At 38.5% G+C, this 24,100-nt stretch overlaps 1 protein-coding gene across 3 annotated transcripts in view; it reads left to right on the top strand.

Annotated features, from left to right (window-relative positions):
- Positions 1-7,685: 7,685 nt before the first annotated feature.
- The window catches only part of SLC4A7 (solute carrier family 4 member 7), a 116,149-nt gene continuing 99,734 nt past the window's right edge, over positions 7,686-24,100 (top strand). For all 3 annotated transcript variants that reach the window (XM_051963285.1, XM_051963286.1, XM_051963287.1), the window contains exon 1: positions 7,686-7,768. In XM_051963285.1, the coding sequence (XP_051819245.1) occupies positions 7,721-7,768 (48 nt within the window). In that variant the 5' untranslated portion in view covers positions 7,686-7,720. The remainder of the gene's footprint in view (positions 7,769-24,100) is intronic.

Below are 24,100 nucleotides of genomic sequence, written 5' to 3' on the forward strand. Positions count from 1 at the left end.
TTGTTTTTTTGTTTTTTGCTGGGGATTGAAGGGAAACTGCATTTATCAGTGCCTGATTATTGTTGTTCAACCTTCATTTTTGTAGAAGACCATGACATCAGGGAGGAGACGCCATGAAATGCTAGTGAATTGGATTTAAGTGAGGAGGGTTGGGCAAGGTCATCTGTCTCATTTTCCCCTCCAGCGCCATCTGGGTCCAGTGGCAAAAAGTAGATCAGGAAGACTGGAGATGGCTCTGGTTGTAGTGGAAGATCTTGACCTTTTAAAGCTAAAATCTTTTACAGTCTCAGTTTGACGGAGACAACATCCAGTCAGTGATTAGAAATGAAGCAGAGAATGCTCTCTTTTATCTGGTCCAAAATAAATAAATAGATAGATAGATGAATAAATCAATACATCTTTGTCTGGAGGGAAAGATCCTGAGGGTTTCTGGCCAAAACAAAAACAGATACTGAATCAAGTAGGGCCCAAACAATGAGCAAGGGGAGCTTGGCCTGGGACCTGTAGCTGGTCAATCAGTGAGAGGCAGTGCCAGGTAGCACTTAGCTCCACTGTCATGTGGGAAAGGCAGCCAGTCCCAGTGCCAGCAGAGCCAGGACTTTAAGGAAACTAGAGATTGGGAGAGGTGGAGTCTAGCAGGAAATGTCTGCCAGGTATTCGGGACTGCCTGTGCAAAACCAGAAAGGCCGTGTAGGGTACATCGAGGCTTAGGTGATTATGGGTATTCATCCCCTTGGCAGCTGTTTCCATCGAAGGAGATAGGGAAGACACCGTGCCATCACTTTTTTCTCTGCCCAGTCTCTATGATGGTTTCAGGATATTAAAAGTGACAAAGAATCTGCTGTCTTGTCTGTCTGCAAAATATTCTCTGGCTCAGGAAGCACTCTCCCCACAAAGAAGAATGTTCTTTCCTCAGGGACTTAGGCCTTGCCAAGGTTTTCTAGTCATTCCTCAAAGATTAGCTAGGATGACCAGCCAGGCCAGATATATAAGGAGTAGCCCACAATTTGGGATTCTGAAAAATCTACATCATTTTTTTAATTGAAAAAATTATTTTTCTTACACATTGCTTTATGAATCATGTTGGGAGTGAAAATCAGAGCAAAAGGAAAAACCATGGGAGAGAGAAAAAAAAAAAAAAAACAGAAAAAGAAGCGAACATAGCATGTGTTGATTTATAGTTCTTTGTCTGGATGCAGATGGCATTTTCTGCCCAAAATCTATTGGGATTGCTTTGGATCACTGGACCACCGAGAAGGACCGAGCCTTTCCTAGTGGCTCATGGCACATTCTTGCTGTTACTATGTACAATGTATTCCCGGTTCTGTTTGTTTCTCTCAGCATCAGGTTGAGTAAGTTTTTCCAGGCTTTTCTAAAATCAGCTTGTTCATCATTTTTTAGAACAATCATATTCCATTATCTTCACGTAGCACAACTTGTTCAGCCATTCCCCCAAATCTAAATAATGTTTAACTTCCTAAAGCAAATCTCCTCCCCAGTTCCCCAGAGGTGATGCAAAGTAATAACAAAAGCCAGATCTTTGGAAAGGGCTTAAAATATTGAGAACAAATCACTTTCAGGAACCTTCAAGCACTTGAGAAGACAAAAGCGAGCATTTACTGGGAGAGCCTAAAGGTTTTCTGAGCACTTGACAATTATTATCTCATTTGTTGCTTACCTTGGCTGTGGGAGGTAGGTGCTATTATCTGCATTTTGCACATGAAGAAACTAAGGCAGACTGAGGTTGGGATTGTTAACTGTCTCCCGCCAGCTTGGAGCAATTACTGTTTGAGGCAGGACTCCAATTCACTCCTACCAAGTTACCTAGAATAACTATTTGCAAATAAACTCTAGTGTGACAGTTATTAATTCTTCTCAGTTTATTGGAGCTGTTCAATAAGCCTGGATTGGTCTAGTATAAAATTAGGATTTTTAGTTTAAGAAGGAAGGCACCCCAGAGGTCATCTGTTAGTCCAACCCACTCCTGAAAATGTGGAGACTGAGGCCCAATGCCTCACGGGAAGTTCCTTGTCTAAGGTCATTATTTTGGTTATTTACAATAAAATCCCCTTTGTCACAAATAACAATTAGCAGACCCTGAATATGAACCCTCTAACTCAAAATTCAGTGTTTTTTACTACTCAACCATGGTGAAGTCACAAATATTTGTGTGTGTGTGGTGTGTGTGTGAATATACACATATGTGTATATGTAGATATAGATATATAAATTTACATAGAAGTAAGATAAATAAGTGTATATATTTATATATATATTATATATGACATATACAGATATATAAATTTACATATAAATAAAAGTAAATACAATTTACATATTTATATATAAAGTATATATAATATGTAGATATAGATACAGATATATAAATTTATAAGTAAATAAAAGTAAAATGTACATATAAGGTCTCATTGATATATAGCTATAAATACAGATATAGATAGATATATAAATGTATATGTAAATGAAAAGAAGTAAAATTTACATATAAGTTATATATGTCACAAATATATAGCTATATGAGATATCTATCTATACATATATATTCATTAATTGCCCTTCACATTTACCAGAACTGTCACTGATTTTTTCCACCCTACTTTGGATTTGTTTTTTCTTTTTTTGCAAGACAACTGGGGTTAAGTGACTTGCCCAGGATCACATAGCTAGTGTTAAGAGTCTGAGACCAAATTGGGACTCAGAGCCTCCTGACTGCAGGACTAAAGTTCTATCCATTGAACTATCGAATTGCCCTTCCACCCCATTTTTGAAACAGGATCTCAGGGGAGGATGGGACAAACCATACTAGAGAGATTTTTGTGATGGAAGACAGTCAGGATCTACTTTCTTTACAGAACATTAATAAATCACAAACGATTCCTTAACTCTTGGCTTTAAACCAGAGCTCTCACTCCCTATTTCTGTGGAGTAGCCCACTGATGTCAAACTTAAATAGGAGTGTGGTGGTGGTGGTGCGTGAAACTATACATGATGATCCATAGGGCCATAAACTGACCTAGAAAACAGCACATTAAAATTATCTATAGTCTCTTGTCTTTTTATTTAATTTACTAAATATTTCCCAATTACATTTTAATTTGATTTTGGCCACACGGAATATGGTGAAATCTCAGGAGTTGATGGCTAAAGAAAGGGAAAGTTAGGCCATCAGAAACAGCCACACATGCTTTCTTTTAGTAGCTCTAGTAGAAAGACACAAAGGAAAATTTCTTCACTTTAAAGAAGCATTTCCATATCAATACATATTCGAGTTTAGGGAGAACATAAATGCTTATTGACTGATTAATAAGCTGTATAGTAGATTATAGTTTTTCTGTTGTTGGGATATTGAGGTTGGGAGATCATTATATGTAATAATAGATTATGTTTATATAGCCCTTGACCGGGTTCACCAAGGTAATGAGCAAGGAATATTTGCCCATTGTACAGATAAAAAAATGGAGCCTCTGAAGTTAATTGAAATGCAGAAGAGTCATATAAGCAATACATAGGACAGTGTCAAAACTGAGACTTGGGGACTCAGATCTAGGCCTTTTCCTTTTGTACACAATACAAATATTGCATATAATTTCTTATGTTCCATTGTGGCTTAACTTCTTTGAAATGATGCTTGTGAGGATGGTCCATAAACACTAATTATCATTATAAATCTTCAATTGTAGCTTAGGCCAATGCTAGGCCAACCTCCAAAGAAGGCAAAGTTTGGATGGTCCCCTTCTGATTCCTTTTACCTGAACCTTGCTCTTTTGATCCCTATTGCCCCAAGAAGACAATGATATTTCTCCCCAAATTTGCCTGGAGGAAAAGACAGTTACTTAGATGTTAATATGCATTTGTCTACGACTTCCATTTAAATCTTATTTGTAATTTTTGTGTGTGATTTTATTGGGTATAGAATAATAATAACAACAGCTAACATTTTAAAAACACATTAAGGTTTGCAAAGCACTGTACAAAGCTTATGGAGCAGAGCTATCAAACCCACGTTGCTGCCCAAACCATATTAAAAAGCAATTGGGAAATATTTAACAAAATAAATAGAAATGCAGTGAAATATAGACCATGTTAACATGTAGTTTTCTAAGTCAATATACCGTTTGAGTTTTGACTCCGGTGTCACAGAGAAAACCTACTGACTCTTTTTCCACGTAGAAAAAACCAAATATCTTTAATCTCTGTTTAACTATCAGAATCAGCTATTCTAGAAGGCATTTAGACTTTTTCTTGTTCCCCAGAATCAAAAACCTATAGGGCGTTAACTTAGTCAAATGGCCTGGTAGTAACTTCTACAAGAGTCTTGTAGAGCAATGAGGAAACAGTTTGGAGTCAGAAGGCCTGGGTTCCAATTCTGTTTCTATCAGTTACTAAGTGACCATAGTCAAATCATTTCACCCCTTCAATTCAATAAACATTTATTAAGCCCTTACTATATGCCTAGAAGGACCAGTGGAAAGAGTGCTGGGAGTTCAAATACAGGCTCGGACATTAGCCGTGCGATCCCAGACAAGTCACTAAACTCTGCCTCAGTTTCCTCATCTGTAAAATGAGTTGGAGAAAGAAATGCCCATCCACTCTAGTATCTTTGCCAAGACAACTCCAAACGGGGGTCACCAAGAGTCAGACCTGATTGAACGGGAGCATCATGTGCCTTTCTGGACCTGCCTCAAGTTTTCTTCTCTGTAAAATGAAGGTATTGGACTAGGCCTCTAAGATCCTCTCCAGCTCTCAATCTATGATCCTGTGAGCAGTGTGGTCAGATGCCGGAGACCAGGAGCACTGGTCATCTGGAAACTCTCTTCCTCTTTCCCTTCTCATTAATGGGCTAAGGTCTCCTGAGCCCAAGAGAGAACCGCTAGACTCTGGTCTCCGGAATCCAGCTCTGTATAGGAGACTGAACTGTTTCTGTTATTTTAATGTTTCCCAAAGGTTGGCTAAGTTTAGATACGTTGTATACTGCTTACATGAAACAAGAATGCAACAATTCTGGAATCAGTTCAGTTCTTATAGGGCATACTAAGCTCCTTCTAGGTGCTGATGTACTCTCTATTTCTATCCCCAAAAATACAGCCATTAACTGAATATTGAATATGATCATTATTCTTGCAGGATGGGTGGGTCGGGTGGGAGTAGGACTTAGAAAACCAACAACAAGAATTCTGTATTGAGAATACCCTTAGGTAAAGGATATATGAAGGAAGGGTTAACTTGTGCTTCTCTGAATAAAATACAACTCACTGTATCATCAAAATGCACCAAATTGCACTTCAAAATTGCAATTCAATAAGCCTGGATGGGTCTAGTTTAAAATTAGGATTCTTAGTTTACAAAGGAAGGAACCTCAGGTCCTCAAAGATTAAAAAAAAAATCAAATTTGACTTTAAATGGTAGAAGAAATATAAGCAAAGGATAGAAGTAACATCAGATACTTGGACAGAAATAACATCTTATATTTGGATTGCTTGTTAGGAATATCTTCACCAAATTTGTATCTGGTTTCCCACACCTACATAATAAAAGTATTTTATGTATGATATATATCTCTTCTGATACTCTCCACAACTCCAGGGAGGGAGATGCCATCTCCCTTTTTCAAATAAGGAAACTAAGGTTCCTGAGGTTAATCAACCTTCCTAGGGTCAAATGTGTAGATCAAGGCTTCTTAAAACTTCCACTATGGACCCCTTTTTGCCTGAGAAATTTTTATGTGACCCCAGGGTATAAAAATATATAAAATAAGTATACAAACCAAACATTTAGTGATAAGGGATCATAAATTTATTTTAAAACAATTCTTTGGTATGCATTTCATTTTGCCACTTATTAAAGAGGGAAAGAAAATTTGCATACGAATGAGATGGCTGCACTTGTTTATTTTTACGTGAACAATTAAATCTTGGTGAAATCTCTGACACTTTTTACTGTTGCCAAAGCAATACTTGATACCTTTTGTTGTTGCCAACTTTTTTGACTTCCACATTCAGTTACTCCGCCCACAATTTAAGAAACTTGATCTAAAGGACGATTAAAAGTTAGATTCTAATAGAAGACTTAGTTTCTCCGTTCATCATAACTCTTATATTGCTTCTCAGCTCTTTGAAAATAATATTATCCAGTGTAGATAGTCTTTTTTTTTTCATTGGAAAGACATTTTATATCAGATAGTGGCTAAATCTTTCCCCAGCCATAGGCCTCGACCATATTGCCATCAAAAGGATTTATATTCTCTCCTAGTAGTTAACGTAAGTTGATCGCAGGTTCAATTTTCCTAGTATTTAGGGTATTTCTGTTTTTCATATCATGAGAAGTTTGCATTCAGTATATCTTGGGGTTTTAGTCTTTATTCTTTATCAATACCCCTGCTCTCGCAAAGGGAACGGATGTTATGCAATTGTAGCTGCCACAAGATGTTTTATTTCAAGAAAATGTTTTATCGTTCTGGGAATGGAAAAAGAATGAAATATAGGGCTTGACGTTCTAAAAACCTTATGACCTCATCCTTACTAATTTTCCAACTGAAGCCTTATTTCCTTATCTCTCTTTCACGGAGGCATCCTCAAGAGGCAAAGGGATTTGGGTTATTTAAAAGTCTTAGGTGTAGAACGCGGTACTCAGCTGGCCGACTGAGAGGCAACTGCCTTTTCCCTTTCTCTGGTAAAGATTCTACTACCGCTTCCTTCTTCGCGGCTCAGAACTCGGCTCCGAGAGAAAGAGCGCTCGGTTTTAGCGTCCCAGGCCCTGGATTCAAATCTCACTACTTGTGATCTCAGTTAAGCCCCCTTTTCTATATAAAAATGACGGTGTCGCCTCCAGCTCTTAATCTAAAATCTCCCGGGCAAGGGGGTGCGAGCTCAGGGCGGTTCCGGCCGCCCCCAGGGGGATGGTGCCAGCCACAAGGGATCGAGAGAGGGCACACTGTAACCAGCACATGCCCCGGGGGGGTCTCTTCCCGGGAAAGGATCCGGCTCCGGGATCTCAGCCCCCGGGAGCCCCGCGTGCAGACTCGGGAGCAGCCCGCTCGCGCAGCCCCCTAGCTTTCCCCTCCGGAGCCCGCTTCTCAGGGTGGGTGAGGGAGTGCAGAACGAGGAAGGGGGCGTGTACGCGTGCGGGCACGTGCCAACCCCAACCCACCCGCCTACTAGACTACGAATCGGACGCCCAGTCTCCGAGTCAATTGCAAACTCTGGGGGGCGGGGCCCGAGGCGGGGCGGCCTCGTCCTCGCCGGCCGCTGCTATTGGCTGGCCCGCGCGTCCGTCCCGCTCCTCGACGCGGTGCTCGGGGCCGCGGGGTCGTTCTTGGGCTCTCCAGCCCGGAGCCCCAACGGGCCGGAGGCGCGGCTGGGGCGGGGAGGGAGGACGCGTCATCCCCGGCAGGCCCCGCCCCGGCCCCGCCCCCGGAGGCGGCCCCAGTCTTCATCCCTCGAGCTCCGCACACGTTAGCCCCAGTCCGTGGCCTCCCTCCTCCCCCTCCCAGGGCCATCCTCGAGACCGCCGCAGCAGCTGCCCCCGCGGGGAGCCCGCCGCCCGCCGCCGCCCTCGCGCGCGCCCCCGCCCCCCGCGCCCCCGCGCCCCCGCGCCCGCGCTCGGACGAACGTTCGTCCGCGTCCCCCGCGGTCTCGTCAGCGGCAGCGGCGGCGGCGAGAGCGAGGCGAGGCGAGGCGGCGCGCGGGCCGGCGGGCCGGCCATGGAGGCGGACGGGGCCGGGGAGCAGATGCGGCCGCTGCTGACCCGGGTAACGACCCCCGCCCCGACAGCTCCCTTCCCTATCCCCGTCCCGGCCCGGGGCCGCTTGGCCGCCCGCTGCCCGCCACACAAAGGCTCCGCCGCCGCCGCCCGCCCCGGCCCCTTTGTGTGGGGCGGCCGGGCCGGCCGGCGCGGCGTGGCGGGGCGGGGCGGGCCCGCATCCCCATCCCGGCGCCCTCCCCGGCCCCGCCACTCTCTCCCTCGCCCCGGGCTCCGGCGCCACCTGCCCCGCGCCCCGGGGGGCGTCTGTGTGCCCGGTGCATGGGGGCAGCGGCGGCAGCGCCCGCACGTGCCCCTGCTCTGGGGGGTCCGGGGCCTTTGTGGGCCGGACACGTGGGCGTGAGCTGGGGGAGCGCGTGTACTCCGGGGTCTCCGCCCCAGCCCCCTCCTCCCTCGGGCCCCGCCTCCAGGTGGGCTCCAGGCGGCCCCCAGCCCGGGCGGGGGAAGGGGTCTTCCTGAGCTTGGATATTCCGCAGATCGGGCCCCCCACTTTTCCGTCCCTCCCCAAATCGTGACTCCGTAGTGCGCGTGTCGTGGGCACCTTCTGTCGGGAACAGAAGGGTCCAGACCCTCCTCTTCCTCCACTTCCCTCCGCGGGGCATCTGCACCTCTCTTTTCCTCAGCTGTCACCCATCCCCAGTGGAACTGGCATCTGAAAACCCCCAGGGGAAATCGAGGCACGAGGCAGAGAAACCACCGATAGAGTCTGGACGTTGGGGTGGCTGGGAGTAGACCAGGAAATGGGCTCGCCTTTAGGTCTCTGATTCAAACTCTGTGGTTTGGAGCGCCCCGGACTTTGTCTAGCATGTACATTGGAAAAAGTCTCTCTTCGCCCCTAGAAGGAAAGCCAGTGCACTGGTCACGCTTGGGTCCGGCCTCTTAGAATCCGTCCGAGCTTGCGACCAAGTGGGAACCTCGGGGGCACGCCTGTTTCGGAGGAGACTCCGGCCGGGGGGACTCTGGGAAGGAGGATACCTGGGCTCAGTGCCCTCCTGGGAAAAGAATCAGCCGAACCTCGCCAGGAGTAATGATCCAACCAGAAATGGCTCTGGGAGGTCGGGGAGAAGGAAAGGGGTGTGTGTGTGGCTAATAGGACTTTTGGGCACCCGGGAAATCAGCCTTTACCAGAGGTCTAATCCCTGGAAGCGATTCTGATTCGTATGAAGCCATCCATCAGCCCTCGCTGGGGTGTCTGTGTGACTTAGAAGGCGAGGCTCCTAAGACCCGGAGAGAAGTGGTATAAAAATAGGAGGGCGCTTTGGGGTTCGCTGTGGTCAGTTGTCACATCTAATATGGAAAAAAATCAGACTGTGTACAATACTGATCCGAGCTCTTCCAAAAGGCTGTGATTCTGGCCGATCATTGGATAGGCATGTAGGAGGCATTTCTCTTACAAATGTAACTAGTTTTACTTAGGTACCAAAAGGAATCATTGTAGTCAGATAATTCTCAATCTTCTCTGGTATTGGCTGAATTCTGTATCAAAGAAACTCTGTAGAACTACAGAAAAAAGGGAGTCTGAAACTGAATGCTGTGACTGATTTATGTCAGGTAAATGTTTCCTGCAAAAATAATCCTCAGAAAAACAACAAAATTTGAAGTTGTTTTAGTTAGATTTTTCTGATGGATGGAAAATAGGTGCTGCTATTTATATTTTCAGAAATGGTAGGAAGAGAAAATGAATTCTTTTTATTTTTATGCATTGTTAAAATGAATTCCTTTATTTTCTTTTCACTGACCAAATTAAACTGAACACTTTCAGAACACCTGCTATTTCCATAGGGGGAAGTACAAAAGAAATAAGACACTTCCTGTCCCAGGAATTAATAATCTTCTCATGAAGACAAAGCATACATATGTGCAGAATTAAATAGCTAAACACAACTGTAGAAGCCGTGTCCAAGCAGCATATGATTAATTGCTAGATTAATTATGCAGAAAATAATTGCTGTAGGAATTCAGAGTAGAGAGATAGCATTTTATATCAAGAATTCTTTTTCTTTGTATTGGGTAGTACATTGCCAAAAATGAATTGGCTTCCTGATCTTTAAAAAAAAGAGCTTTCTGTTGGTTATTTTACAAATGATTATATAGGTAGTGGCAAGATAAATATAGCAGGATTGTAGTTAGCTCTCTAATTATGCTTATCCTTGCTTGACTTAATAGCCTAATACAATAAAGACAGAGAAAGACAATCTGTCCAGCTGGAGGTGGAAGAAGATTGATTTGAATTGAAGAACTGATTGGTGTGGTAGAAATGTTGATAGGATATAGGGATTTTGTTTGAAAAAAAGTAGGTTATGAAAGTTCAGGTATATTATGTCTTATTCTTATAGTTTGTTAAAATTTTGTGGCTTTGGACAATTCTGTTGCAAGATGGAAAGATGACTGCTCCCAGCCTCCAACTTTACTGGTTGATAACTTTAAGAATGCTATTCAACCCCTCTTATTTAACATTACTGTTCTCATTTGTAAAAGGGAAATAAGTTTAGAGTGTTGCAAATAGCTTGGGGTTGTTAGGAGGAAAGTATTCTAGTACTGGTCAGGATGAGGTATTGGAATTATGATAATGCTTAGCTACATTTTCTGAAACTTGGGTAGTTGTATTTGTCAACATCCTGTAATGAGATGGTGTGCTTCCTCTTCCCTGCCCCCTGTCTTGTTAGGTTTAACCACAAATGTGATATTGAAATTAAATAGGTTATACAACTGGCAAAATAAAAAAAAAAAAAAACACAGGTGTTTCAGACTTAGTGTTGTCTCCTTTAGCAGACAGTGACTTCTGATTTAATGTCTTTTATTTATTTAACTGCATCCTTTGTAGTTGCTTATGTTCTTTTCAGTATTTCAGATTTTATAAGGATTAAAGATAGAGCTTTATAGATCTGTACAAAGACAGTTCACTTTTTGAATGAAATTTTTTTAATCTTAGTATTTTGCTACATAAAAGAAGGTAATAATGAAATTTTCAACTCTTTTTGTGCAGTCAGTGATTTTATTTCATTGAAAGATTACTTGAGGGGTCCAGTTTAGGGAGATGTTTCAGGAATATATAGACAATATCAACCCCATTAAAAAAAAAAAAAGGACTTGTGTGGGATTTAGTATGAGGCTGTATTTGGACTGCTACTTAACTGTTAATAAGCTTTCTTAATAGCAGATGTTCATGTTAACCAGTAAAGAAAAAGGGAATGTGAATTTAAAGGAAGAGCAGAGATTAAACCAGGCCAGAACCATCATTTTGGCCAATCACATTTCATTTTCCAGAAAGTCAACATTTTTGGTACTTTTATTATTAAGTTCTAACTAAGGTTACTTTTGACTTTACATTTATTTTAGAATTAGTATGCTGGTATAGATAAGTCCTAGCTTGGATGTTTTATGTAAACAGAATCACATTTCCTCCAGCAAAGATAACTGTGCTTTCTGTTCTTTAGGTTAGAGTTTTAGTAGGTTGATTATAATTACCCTGTGTTCTAGATTGAAGATTGAGGATGATGTTCAAATCACCTAATCTAAATCACAAATCTAAATACACAAACAATTTGATGTTCTTGATGTTCTCTTCTTTTAGAAACCTTTTTTTTTTTTTTTTAGAAGTACCAAAGAGAAATGTGAAACCCAAATCTGAAAAATGACAGTGAATATCACTGGAAAATTAATGTACCAAGTGTTTTCTAACAAAATAAACTATTTTCTTTAATTTTAAAAGAATTATTGGGCTTTCTTATGGATTTTATGGGCTAGTTTATTCCTGATTTTCTTTAGGTTTCAGGTTCAGGGTTGTAATTTGCTTCTCTCTCTCTCTCTCTCTCTCTCTCTCTCTCTCTCTCTCTCTCTCTCTCTCACTGTCTCTCTGGACATGTTATTCATTAATTCTCCTGTCATATTTCACTTCAACAGACATTTATTCAGTGCCTACCATATACAAGGAATTGGAATACAAAGTTAAGAAAAAGAGCACTATTGCTCTTCTAAGAATTTATGGTCTAGTAAGGCCTATGATCTCTTCTAGATCAGGTGATTTAGAGTTTGAAATTGGTTAAAACTACATTGGATATAATCTCTATAAAAATGAAAATATTTTTGAAAATTCATATTTGTGAGATGCTGGCCCTTTAGCTTTACAATTATGTGGTATGATACCTTCTTTAAGAATTTAAAGAAAAGAAAAATTAATAATGTATTTTCCCTGGTTTTGTTTTGAATTAATTATCTTTATGCTTTATGCTATTGGGCCTAACAAGAAAGATATAATATGGCATACCTTTTATTAGATCATGATTTGTTCTTAAAATTTTTCAATTAAGGAAAAATGATTAGATATCTAAGAATTTTTACTTTGGGTATAATTCCTCCAAAAAGTGAGCAGCAAAGGATATTTATATGTAAAGAAAATTGTTTTTCATGCTCCTGGTAGAAAATCCAACCTCTTCTCCTTTTTTGTCTTTGTGTCTCCATTGTCTCCTTCTTAGGAGTCACTTAAATGCCTGTCGATTTGGTTTTTAGTTGAAAAATTTTGGTGAAGAGTTTTAAGATTTCTTCATTTATTAGTTTGCTGTATAGCTTACACTCTTTTCCTAACCTGACATCCTATATAGTTGATATATATGATCACTGGTATTATATTTTAGATCCATGGTCTATGTGGTACTTATAGAAGTAATTTGTTGATAGTGGGAGTTGTCAGTTGTTTGGATCCTGATATTATTCACTTAACATTTACTTAAGTGTTTATTTTTTTTTTAAAGCACTTTGTGGTACTTTCTTGGTTTTGAGTTCTTCTCTCCTTCTAATGCAGCCCTTTTCAACTTCAGACCATAAGAATTTCTCCCATGTTTGATGGTCTCCTGATCTACACTTACAGCTCCAAGAACCTTGCTCTTCTCTTCTTTTGTTCGCATAGAGGTATGCTGAAAATAACTGCTCCCTAGTTGACTTTATCTGAGGTGGGTTGGTTCTATTTTGAAAATTCTTTGAATTGACTGTTTCTTGTCTTATATATTAATGCTCTATCATTCATTCTGTAAATTAGACATATTTTACAATTAGTTTAATTTTAATAAGTTCCTTGAAGGAAGAGTCTTCTGGGTGTGGGAGATCCATTGTTAAGCCTTGCACATAGTAGGTATTTTATAAGAGTTGTTGAATTTAATGAATCCTTGATCTCTTGGTTTGGGGACCTTTTTTTGGTATCCTACTTAACTTCGGAGTTAACCCTTTATGCCTTTTCATCCCATGTGATTCTTAATTGTCTTTCTGTAAATCTCTCCTATAAGAGCTATCCAGTATATGGGAATCTTTCTTCTCTTTTCTTAAAAAAATAACTTGTGGGTACCAGCATAGCACTAAGACCTTCTGTCTCTTTTACACTACTTGTCTGGTTGACTTGTTTTTGTTTATATATTTGATACTTTTTAAGTCAATTCTCATAATGTGTGTAAAAATTAGTACAGTCTCAATTATTACATTTCCACTATTTTGCTTGGAGTCATTCCATTATTTATTGAATTTTGTTCTACTTGATATCAGTTTTTATTTCTTATCAGCTCTGTATTGATGCTTTGCAACTGTTTTCCTGGTCCCATTTTAACATTTGAAATGATGATGCTTTTTATTTATTTATTTATTTATTTATTTGTTTATTTTTGAGAGTGCCACTGTATAATTTGAAGTTTTTTTGTTAAAAAGTAGTTACTTTTCGGTTTGCTTGAAGGGCCAGTCACGGTTATTCTTTGCTTAGGTTATAGTGATTTTTCTTTTTCTTCCTTCAATCTTGAACAAATAGAAAACAATAGAGTAAAAGGGTTAACTTAATGAAACTGGGTTAATAAATGATGCATGTTCTTTGATGTTAAAAACCCTGGAAGAATAATTTATTGATCTGGCACGTAGGCTGTTAACAGTACAAGTCTTTCCTTTTTTGTAAAATGCTCAAATTCATTGCTGGGATGTGCTTAATTTTAATAATTAAAAGATATTTGGAAAACTTATTAAGAAAATACTTCATCTTCTATTCAGTGACAGGCAGACTCTGTTACTATTTGGATGGTGTTTCCAGGGTGATCAGCACAGAAAGCTATTGAAAGATATTCTGATACGTGTGAATCTTTTACTAATCTGTTATGTCATAAAGGCACCACATCAAGGCAAAAGTTGCTGATACACGTGTATCAGTAGAGTGAACATCTGAATCACATAATGTGCTTAACTTGGAGCTTTGAGTGCACTCGACCTTTGGAAATTATGAGTTTGCAGATTACTAAAGTGCTGACCTGCCTCTTGTTTCGAATCTTTCTATCTAGGGGTTTAGACTGGTGGGGTATAGAGTAGGTAGTTTTGAGGGTGATTGAGGATGGTCTTTGTAAATGAGTATTTAAAGTGTTTGAAAACAGGTCTTTATTTTTATTGATTTTTTAACATCTAAACTCTTAAATTTGCCTTTAAAATAGTTTATCAAAGATTCTGAATATTAAATCTGTGAAAATTTTTTTGCTTAGATTAAGAAATATTCATGTAAAAGTGAATCAGATTTAATTAGAGAAGTAAACATTTTAAACATTATTGTTCTTTTGCTGCTGTAATCTGGTTTTGTTGTCCTTTTATGTTTATTTAGCCTTTGCTTTCGTTTTAAAAATTTGCAGAAAGAATAGGACTAGATAGTAGAATCATAATGCTAGTGGTTTCATGTGTATATTTCTTCATTTGACTTAATCCTTAGCTTTGGTAATTGGTTACAATAGAGTGGGGCATGACCATGTGCATTCCTTAATGCTGACCATTCTTTAGAAGTGTTTAAATACATCACTGTGGTCTCTAATGACTAAAACCTTGTTTTGGAGTTGGGGTTTTTATCCAAGATTCTCAGATGCAGGTTGCTGGACTGGTTGGGGAGTAAAGGCCTAGTAAAATCCAATCAGAAGCTGATGGCCAACAGTCTTGGAATTGCAAGGACCAAAAAGTGAGGGTGCCTGAAGTAGAAAAAAGCTGATCCCCTTCGGTGCTGATTGTGCACCCAGAGGCGGTGATGGTGCCCAGAAGAAGCTAAGTGAAACGAGCCCAGTCAAACTTAGGAGAGGTTCTGGGATCTGAAAAATAGGTAATAAAGAAAGGTTTCACTAGAAAATGAGGGGAAAAGGTTATTTAGCTGAAAACAAAATTCCAGGTTGTGATTTTATTGGTGCGTAGATGTGCATCTATAAAAGCCAAAATGTTTGTATTGGTCTACCTGCCATCTGGGGGAGGGGATGGGAGGAAGGTTCCAGCCATTGGAACAAAAGGTTTTGCCATTGTCAGTGCTGAAAAATTATCCATGCATATGTCTTGTAAATAAAAAGTTATAGTAAAAAAGAAACAACAACAACAGCAACAACAACAAAAAAACACAAAATGGTTTTAGACCCTCTGCTTCAGCTTTCTTTGAGTTCTTGCAGGCTCATTATTGCCCACAGCAGTGGTGCTGTGGCCATCTCAATGGGCAGAACTTTTTTCTTCCTTTTCGTACATTTGATGTATATACTCATACTAGTATACACGTGGAATTGTCCAATAGATGGTGCTATTTCCCTTAAAAAAAAATTCTTAGGTATTAGATTTTTGGTATGGATTCCTGCTTATATACATTTTTGTTTTTGTTGTTTTAATATTTGTATCTCCATTATCTCAAGAAATATGAAGATTGATCGAAGAGAACAGGGTATGTTTATCTTGAAGAAAAGAAGATTGGGGAGAGGGGAGCACCTGATAGTTGTGTTTCAAATACTGTAGTGTTGTAGAGGGATGACTTACCTGGGACAGGAGCAGTAAATGAAACATTCAGGTTTGTTCTCAGGAAAAAACTAACCAGTTTAGCTGCCCAGGAGCAGCAGAGACTTCCTCCAGAAATGGAGGATTTGTCCTTCATTGAAGGCTGACCACTTGTTGATAGGGTCTGGTATTGAATGAGGTATGAAATGTTTTTCAAATTTATGATTCAGAAGTGTAGGGCCTTGTATATTTCCTTGTCTCCTCTTCTCTCTTCATGAGGAAGTGAGTATTAAAGTAGGTAGTATTATCAGCCAATGCAACAATGCACATCTATTTGTTTACCTGTTTTTTTGGAGAGGGGCTTGTGCCCATAATTATATGTCCACTAAGAACACTTTTCTTCCCTCTCCCTCATGGTGCTCTTGGTTAAGTGATAATTGTCCTGATAAGACTCAGTTATGATTTCTGAGTCTCTGGACTAACTGATCTATCCTTTGTCAGGAGTAAGAAATTGCCTCAGGAATCAAGTTTAACTCTTATGTTTTATTGGTAGACTGGTTTTGTGATCACCTGGAATATGTGAAGGGGTCTCTTGTGAAATGAATCTAGGAAGGTAGCTGGAACTACATCATTTTGATGCTGGGCAGAGGAATTTGTATTTTGTCACATAAATAGGGAAATGTTGAAATTTCTGGAGCAGATTGAGTACATGGTTAGAATTGACCCTTTGGAGGATCAATTGGTTTTGAGGTATTGAATAAGAAAGAAGAGGGAATTTGGAAAATGATCTCTATTTTTCCTCTCAAGAAATGACATCTTTTTTTTTTTTTTTTTTTTTTTTTTGATAGGGAGAGAGTGCTAAGGTGGCCTGAGGTAAAGAGGTTTGGAACAATGATTGTAGGCTGTACAACCAAGTCAAATAAGAAGTAGTCAGGATGGCTTTTGAAGGGTGAAAGCCCACTGAGATTAGGTTAACATTGATTTACATTGGCCTCAGTTGGCACTATTGTGTGACTTATGGCTCACCTATAGCAGCATTTATATGTAGGAACTGAGGCTAACTAAGGTTTAAGATCTGGTAAGGCATGAGCAGAGTTGGGGCAAAGGGGAAAAAGATTTAAGAATAGGTAAATATATTATTAAACTATATTTATTTTCAAGGTAAGATTGCAAAAACTATATGTAAACAAGATATACAGGGTACCTCAAAGAAGGGCTTCCTGTAGAAGGTGGGATTTTATTGTATAAATTATTCTCCTGGTTCTGTTCACTTCCCTCTGCATCAGTTCATATAAATCTTGACAGTTTTTTTCTGAAGCCTCTTCCTTCATTGTTTCTTATAGCAATTATTCCATCATTTTCCATCATTTTGGTATTGCCCCAAATTGTTCATTCTCCTCGATTTTCTTTCTACTTTAGAAGTGAGTTTTTTTTAACTTAATAGTGTTTTAACTTTCCAATTATATGTAAAGATAGCTTTTAAAATTAACTTTTCTAAGATTGAGTTCCATTGTTTTCTCCCTTCCTTTCTGCCCCCTTTCCCAAGATAGCAAGCAATCTGATCTAAGTTATACACGTGCAGCCATTTGAATAGAAGATAGTCATGTTGTGAAAGAAAAAGCAAAACAAAAGAGAAAAACCACAAAAAAAAAGAAAGAAAAGGTGTTTCCATAGTTCTCTCTCTGAATGTGGATGGCATTTCCATTCTATTGGAACTGTCTTGGAAAAGCTGAGAAAAGCTAAAGTCTGTCATAATTGATCACACAGTCTTGCTTTTATTATTATTATTGCTGTTATTCAAGACTTTTGAAATTAGCTTGCACATATCATTAGAAATGAGATTGTTATAAAGAAAGTTGCTGCAAAGATTTTTTCCCTAATGTGCTGCTTCAGTTTTAATTTTGTTTGATTTTTGAAAAAGTCTTTCAAATTTATTTTCTGGACTCATTGATACTTATTATTTGATCTATTAGAATTTTCAAGGAGACTATTACTTGGGAAAGTTTTGCCAATTGTTTGCCATTTTCTGTTAAGCTATTAAATTTCCATTTCTTTTATTTAGAACTTTTATTTTTTTTTTAACAATCTTACTATTTTTCAAAATAAATGCAAAAATAGTTTTCAACATTCATCTTTGAAAAACCTTGTGTTCCAATTTTTTCCCCTTCTAGACAGCAAGTAATACCATATAGGTTAAACATGGGCATTTTTTTCTAAACATTTCCATATTTATCATGCTGTGTAAGAAAAATTAGATCAAAAGGGAAAAAATGAGAAAGAAAAAAAAACAAAAATAAAAAGGTGAAAATTGTATATTGTGATCCAAATTTGTTCCCCATCGTCCTTTCTCTGAATGCAGATGGCTCTCTCCATCATAAATCTGTTGGAATTGGCCTGAATCATGAAATTGTGGAAAAGAGCCACATTCGTCAGAGTTGATCATCACATAATCTTGTTGTTGCTATGTTCAAGGTTCCCTTCATTCCAGTCACCTCATTTAGCCTTTAGTTCATGTAAGTCTCTCCAGGCCTTTCTCAAATCAACCTGTCAACATTTCAAAAAGAACAATTATGTTCCATAACATTCATATACCATAACTTATTCAGCCATTCCCCAACTGATGGCATCTACTCAGTTTCCAATTTCTAGCCACTACAAACAGGACTGCCACAAACATTTTTGCACATGTGGGTCCCTTTCCCTCCTTTAAGACCTCTTTGGGATACAAGCCCAGTAGAAACACTGCTGGGTCAAAGGGTATGCACAGTTTCATAGCTCTTTGGGCATAGTTTTATATTGTTCTCCAGAATGATTGGTTCAAGAACTTTATTTTATTGTTAAAATTTCTTTTAATTCATTCATTAAATTGAATGGAGAAAAATTATTTTTCCTTTGACTCCATAGTTGTGTAGTCAGTTTCTTTTTCCAGTTTGGATTTCTGATATCTCTATATCTGTAGTAATTTTTTATCTTGGTTGTTCTATTATATTTAATGCTAACTTCAGCCTTAGTTTCTATACTGGGGCTTTGTGCCAGGGTTCAAGTTTAGCCCCCCTGCTCTGTTGAGGTGGACTCTTTGACCAAACTTCTTCTCTGTCTTTGACTCACCTGGCTTCTCTGTCTTTATATTTACCTCCCAGATTTGGATTTGTGCCCATGGGGTCTTTGAGGTTCAGTGCACTAGATCTTTGGGCTTACACTGGTATCTCAGGACAAGGGAAATGGGCTGAAGTTTTCTATTCTAAGCTTTGCTAAGACCAGTAATTTCTGAGGTCTATTATCTTGGTTTCCCACCATGCTGGGGCTTTCTTGAGGGAGCACTCTGGGTTTGCTGCCTGTAGAAATAGGGCCTTGCAGGTTATTGGTATCTCAATTGGCACACTGAGAAACTTCTGTCTTGCTCACTTGTATGGGTTTTTAAGTAGGTTCCTTTCTCCATTGCCTAGAAGCAATAAGGTCTGTTTTGTTGTATGGTTCTGGGGTGGATGAAGTAACTTAATTGTAGTTAGTCATTGGATAGTTTGGTGCTATTTTTAGATTTTGCTTGAATAGATGTGTGGGAGCTGTGCTGCCTGTATGTTCCAGCAGCTATCTTGGCTAGAAGTCTTCCCCACCTCTTCATGTTGCACCTTCTCTCAGGATATAGGACTCTACTCTGGAAATCTGTAATGATTTGTTTTGCTGGAATTATCTTAGTTATGTGAGACTTTGTCGGTTTTCTGGATTAATTGATAAGGGATACCCTTCATACTACATTGGTTGTATAACTTTGCTATTATGTATTTATAGGAGACTTAATGATATTTCTTGACTAAATTTGTAATTTTAACCCTGCATTACTTTCGTTGTTAATACACATGTCCATAAAACCAGAGACTCAATTTAGGTTCTGAATCGATTATTATATTAAGTAACTGTGTTGTGCAGAGGTAGCATGTTTTGGCAAACTGGCCACAGAGTTCAAGCCTCACCCTTGACAAACGCTGACTCTGTGACCATCCTAGGTAAGTCATTTAACCTCTTCAGTGTACCAGGCACTAGTCTCAGACACTGTGTATTGCAGAAAAGGTATTCAGCTGATTTTGGTAGAAAGGGTTTTCTTGACTGAGGGTTCTAGTCTCAATCCCAGTGTTCAAAATGTTAGGTACTGGAGAAGTAAATGTGACTCAAGTAAAGGCTTCCAGAGGCAGGCAGGGTGTCTGCTTATTAACCCTGCATGATGATAAAAATGCAAAAATGAGACTGATCTGGGTTGAGATATTCCACTGGAGGCATATAGCAGATTTAAAAATAAGAAAATAGGGGATGTTTGAAAAACAGTAGAAATGACTTATTAAAAATAGGCAGAGGAATGGGCAAGGCAAGATATGGAATGTGTCCACCAGATGGTGCTCTGCTCAAGCCACCAGCAGAGTGGTTTTGTCAGCTCACTCTAGTGCTTGCTCAAGAAAGAACAAACTTTAGAGTTGCAGTGAACCTTAGTTGTCATTTATTCCAACTCATACTTGAAAAGGAATCTCTATGATATCAGATGTAACAAATAGTTATCCCAGCCTCTGCTTGAAAACCTCCAGTGAAGGGGAACCCACCACTTCTAGGCCATCCATAATTGGTTATTAGGAAATTTTAATTGACATTAAGCCTTGGTTTCCCTCATAGTAACTTCTGCTTATTAATTCTGGTTTTGCTCTTTGACCAACCAGAGCCTATTTAGTTCCTCTTTCAGGAAGACAGCCTTTCAATTCTTGAAGATGGCTCTTACATCTCCTGTTAATTTTCTTCAGGTAAGAACATCTCCAGTTTCTTCAGCTGATCCGCTTATAACATAGATTTCAGGTCTTCTCTGAACAATCTCCAGTCTATTAATGACCTGAAATTGAGGAGCCCAGAACTGGACACAGTACTCCATTTGATGTTTAGTGATACTAGGGTCTAGAGGAAGGAACTATTGCTTCCTTAATCCTATAAGTTTGATTAATTCAGCCCAAAACTGCTTTATTTATTTATTTTTTTGGGCTGTTTATATACATCACATTGCTGAATCAAGAGTTCTCTCTGAATCTTTGGTTCTATAGGTGAAATATCTGGTTTATAACAACTCATAATTCTTTTGGACTTAATGGACTCAAAGACCTTTGCCATCTAAGGGATCTTTCACTTACAGTTTATCAATGTCCTTTTTGAGCTATTGTATCCAAAACTGAACACAATTGTCCAGGTATAGTATGACCAAGGCACAGAGGAATATCACCTTGGGTTTTTCAAGGAGTTGTTTTCTTTATCCATTTAATCAAATCTATTTTGTAAGGAGTTTTTATGCTTTTTCCATTTTGCTAAATCTGTTTTGTAAGGAGTTTTCTTCAGATAATTTCTGTGTTTTCTTTTCCAAACTCTCCTGCAATGTTCTTATTTCCTTTTCCTATTTTTCTTCTGACTCTCTTTTTAAAGATCCTTTTTGAATTCTCTCTCTCTGGGTGCAGATGGCTCTCTTCATCACTGAATAATTGAAACTGATTTGAATCATCTCATTGTTGAAGAGAGCCATGTTCATCGGAATTGATCATCGTATATTGTTGCCATGTATGATGATCTTCTGGTTTTGATCAGTTCACTTATCATCAGTTCACATAAGTCTCTCCAAGTCTCTCTAAATTCATCCTGCTGGTCATTCAATAATGTTTCATAATGTTCATATACCATAATTTATTCATTGTCCAATTGATGGACATCTATTCAGTTTCCAGTTTCTTGCCACTATTAAAAAGGGCTGCCACAAACATTTTTGAACATGTAGGTGCCTTTTCTTCCTTTAGGATCTCTTTGGGGATAAAAGCCAGTAGAAACACTGCTGGATCAAAGGATATGTACAGTTTCATAGCCTTTTGGGCATAGTTCCAAACTGCTTTCCAGAATGGTTGGATCTGTTCACAGTTCCACCAATATGTATTAGTCAAACTCCAAGTATTTCTGGATTCTGTCACTCCAAAACCATTTCACAGGTTTGATCTGATGTTAATTTGAGGGATACCAGGAAGAGCTCAGATAAAGACTTCTCTATTCTCTGCCATCTTAGTTCTGCCCTTACCTTGTATTTTTCAAGGAGCTAACTTTTAAGAAAAATTCAGTTTGATTTTTATTTTCACTGCCAAGTTCTCTCCCTCCTTTCACTTCTTCCCCTAACTGTGGAGAAGGCAAGGCCTACAATATCCATTATACATACTGAAGTCATGTAAAACATTTCTTAATTAGTCAAGTCCTGCTTCTGAAAACTACTGATTCATATCCTTTGATCAGTTATCATTTGGAGAATGACTTGAATAGCAGTCTTGTTTTGGGGGGAAAAGATGGTCCAATTTGTCCTCAGAGTATATCAGTTCTCTGATCTGAGCTCTATCTGGAGGGAATAGCATTTTTATTCATTTTGAATTGTGGTGGATCATTGATGAGAATTACAAAGTTTTTCACAGTTGATTATCTTTACAATATGTTGTTATTCTGTAAATTGTTTTTCTGGTTCTACTCACCTGACTTTGCATTAGTTCATGTATATCCTTCCAGTTTTCCAGAAACCATCCCCTCCATCATTTCTTAAAGTACAGTACTGTTTCATCATATTCACATAACTATGATTGTTCAGCCATTCCTCAGTTGATGAGTATTGCCTCATTTTCTAAATCTTTGTCACCTTAAAAAAGATTTGCTATAAAAATTTTTGCATGTATGGGCCTTTTTCCCTTTTCTTTTATATCTTTGGTATATACACTTAGTATTTGTTGGGCCAAGGATATGCATGGTGTTATGGATTTTGGCATATAGTTTCAAATTACTTTCCAGAATTGTTGGACTAATAATTCTTAGCTACTGCACATTCCCTCCTACATTTGTCATTTTCCTTTTTTTTTTTTTTTTTTTTTTTTTGTCATTTTAACCAGCCTTATTGGTATGAGGTCATAGCTCATTTGGATTTTTCTATTAATGATTTAGAGCATTTTTTCATTGATACCTTGATTTTCTCCTCTGAAATACTGCCTGTTGATATCCTTTGATCAATTGGGGAATGGCTTTTATTTTTATAAAATAAAAAAAACTTATTTTTATAAGTTAGCATGATTCTATATATATTTAAGAAATGAGATCTTTATTGGAGAAATTGGCTGCAGATTCCCTTTTTATCCCCATTTTTCCCTAAACTTCTAATTTTAGTTGAATTGATTTCATCTGAAAAAAAAATAATTTTATGTAATCAAAATGATCCATTTTGTCTCTTGTGAGCCTTTCTATGTCTTGTTTGATCATGAACTCTTCCCTAGCTATAGACCTATAGAAATAGGTAATTTCTTCCATGTTTCTCTGATTTGTTTATATCATCCCTTATATCTACATCATGTACCCATTTTAAGCTTTTCTTGTTATGAGCTAGAAGATATTGGCTTATTCCTAGTTTTTGCCAGATTGCTTTCTAGTTTTTCCAGCAATTTTTGTAGGTGTATTCTTGCTTCAATAAGTGGTTTATGAAACTCTAGCTTGTGTACTTTTTTGCATCTGACTTGTTTTTCTTAATACGTTCCATTGAGCAACCATTGTTGTTGGTTTTTTAATCCAACACAAGATTGCTTTGATGATTACTGCTTTGTAGTATAGTCTGAGATCTAGTATTGTCAGATTCCTTTCCTTTACAATTTTTTCCACCATATTTCCTTGATATTCTTGATCTCTTATTCCTTCAGATGAATTTTGTTAATATGTTGTTTCTGGCTTTATAAAGTATTTGGTAATTTGGTGTAAGTCATTGAGTAAGTAAAGCTGCCCAGTGGATTCTAGGGCAAAATATATCATCATATTATCTGCAAAGAGTGATCGTTTTTTCCCTCAGAAACGTTCTTTATTCCTATAGTTTCTTTTTCTTGTGTTATTGTTATACCTAGCATTTTTAGTACAATTTTAAATAGCAAGAGTGCACATGTTTGTGGGTCTCTGATTTTATTGGAAAAGCTTCCAATAAATATTGGCTTAACCTATGAGAAACAAGTAATATTTCTCTAATTATTAAGCTCTCTTTTTGAATGAAGAGTGTTTTGTAACATGTGAGTGTATTTTGGCAATTGTCTGAAGTTATTTTAAATGGGATTTCTCTATCTCTTCCTGCTGATAACATATCAAAATACACATGAATTGGGTGGGTTTATTTTATATCTGCAGCTTTGCTGAAGTTATTAATTCAAGTAGAATTTTAAATGTTTTTTTTTTTTTTGTTCACTTGTTTCAGTCATTTCTGACATTGCTGATCCCTTAAAGGTTTTCTTGGCAAAGATACTGTAATGTTTTGTTATTCCCTTCTCCATCTTATTTTTCAAATGAGGAAACAGAAGCAACTAAGGTGACACAGCTAGTATCTGATGCTGGATTTGAACTCAGAGCTTCTTGATTCCAGAATTAGCAGTGCCATCTAGCTGCTCAGTGGATAGACCTTCAGGGTTCTCAAAACTTATCATCATATCATCTGCAAAGACTGATCATTTTTTCCCCTCAGAAACAATGTTTATTCCTATAGTTTCTTTTTCTTGTGTTATTGTTA

Source organism: Antechinus flavipes, chromosome 5 (genome assembly GCF_016432865.1).
Source record: "Antechinus flavipes isolate AdamAnt ecotype Samford, QLD, Australia chromosome 5, AdamAnt_v2, whole genome shotgun sequence".
NCBI lineage: Eukaryota > Metazoa > Chordata > Mammalia > Dasyuromorphia > Dasyuridae > Antechinus > Antechinus flavipes.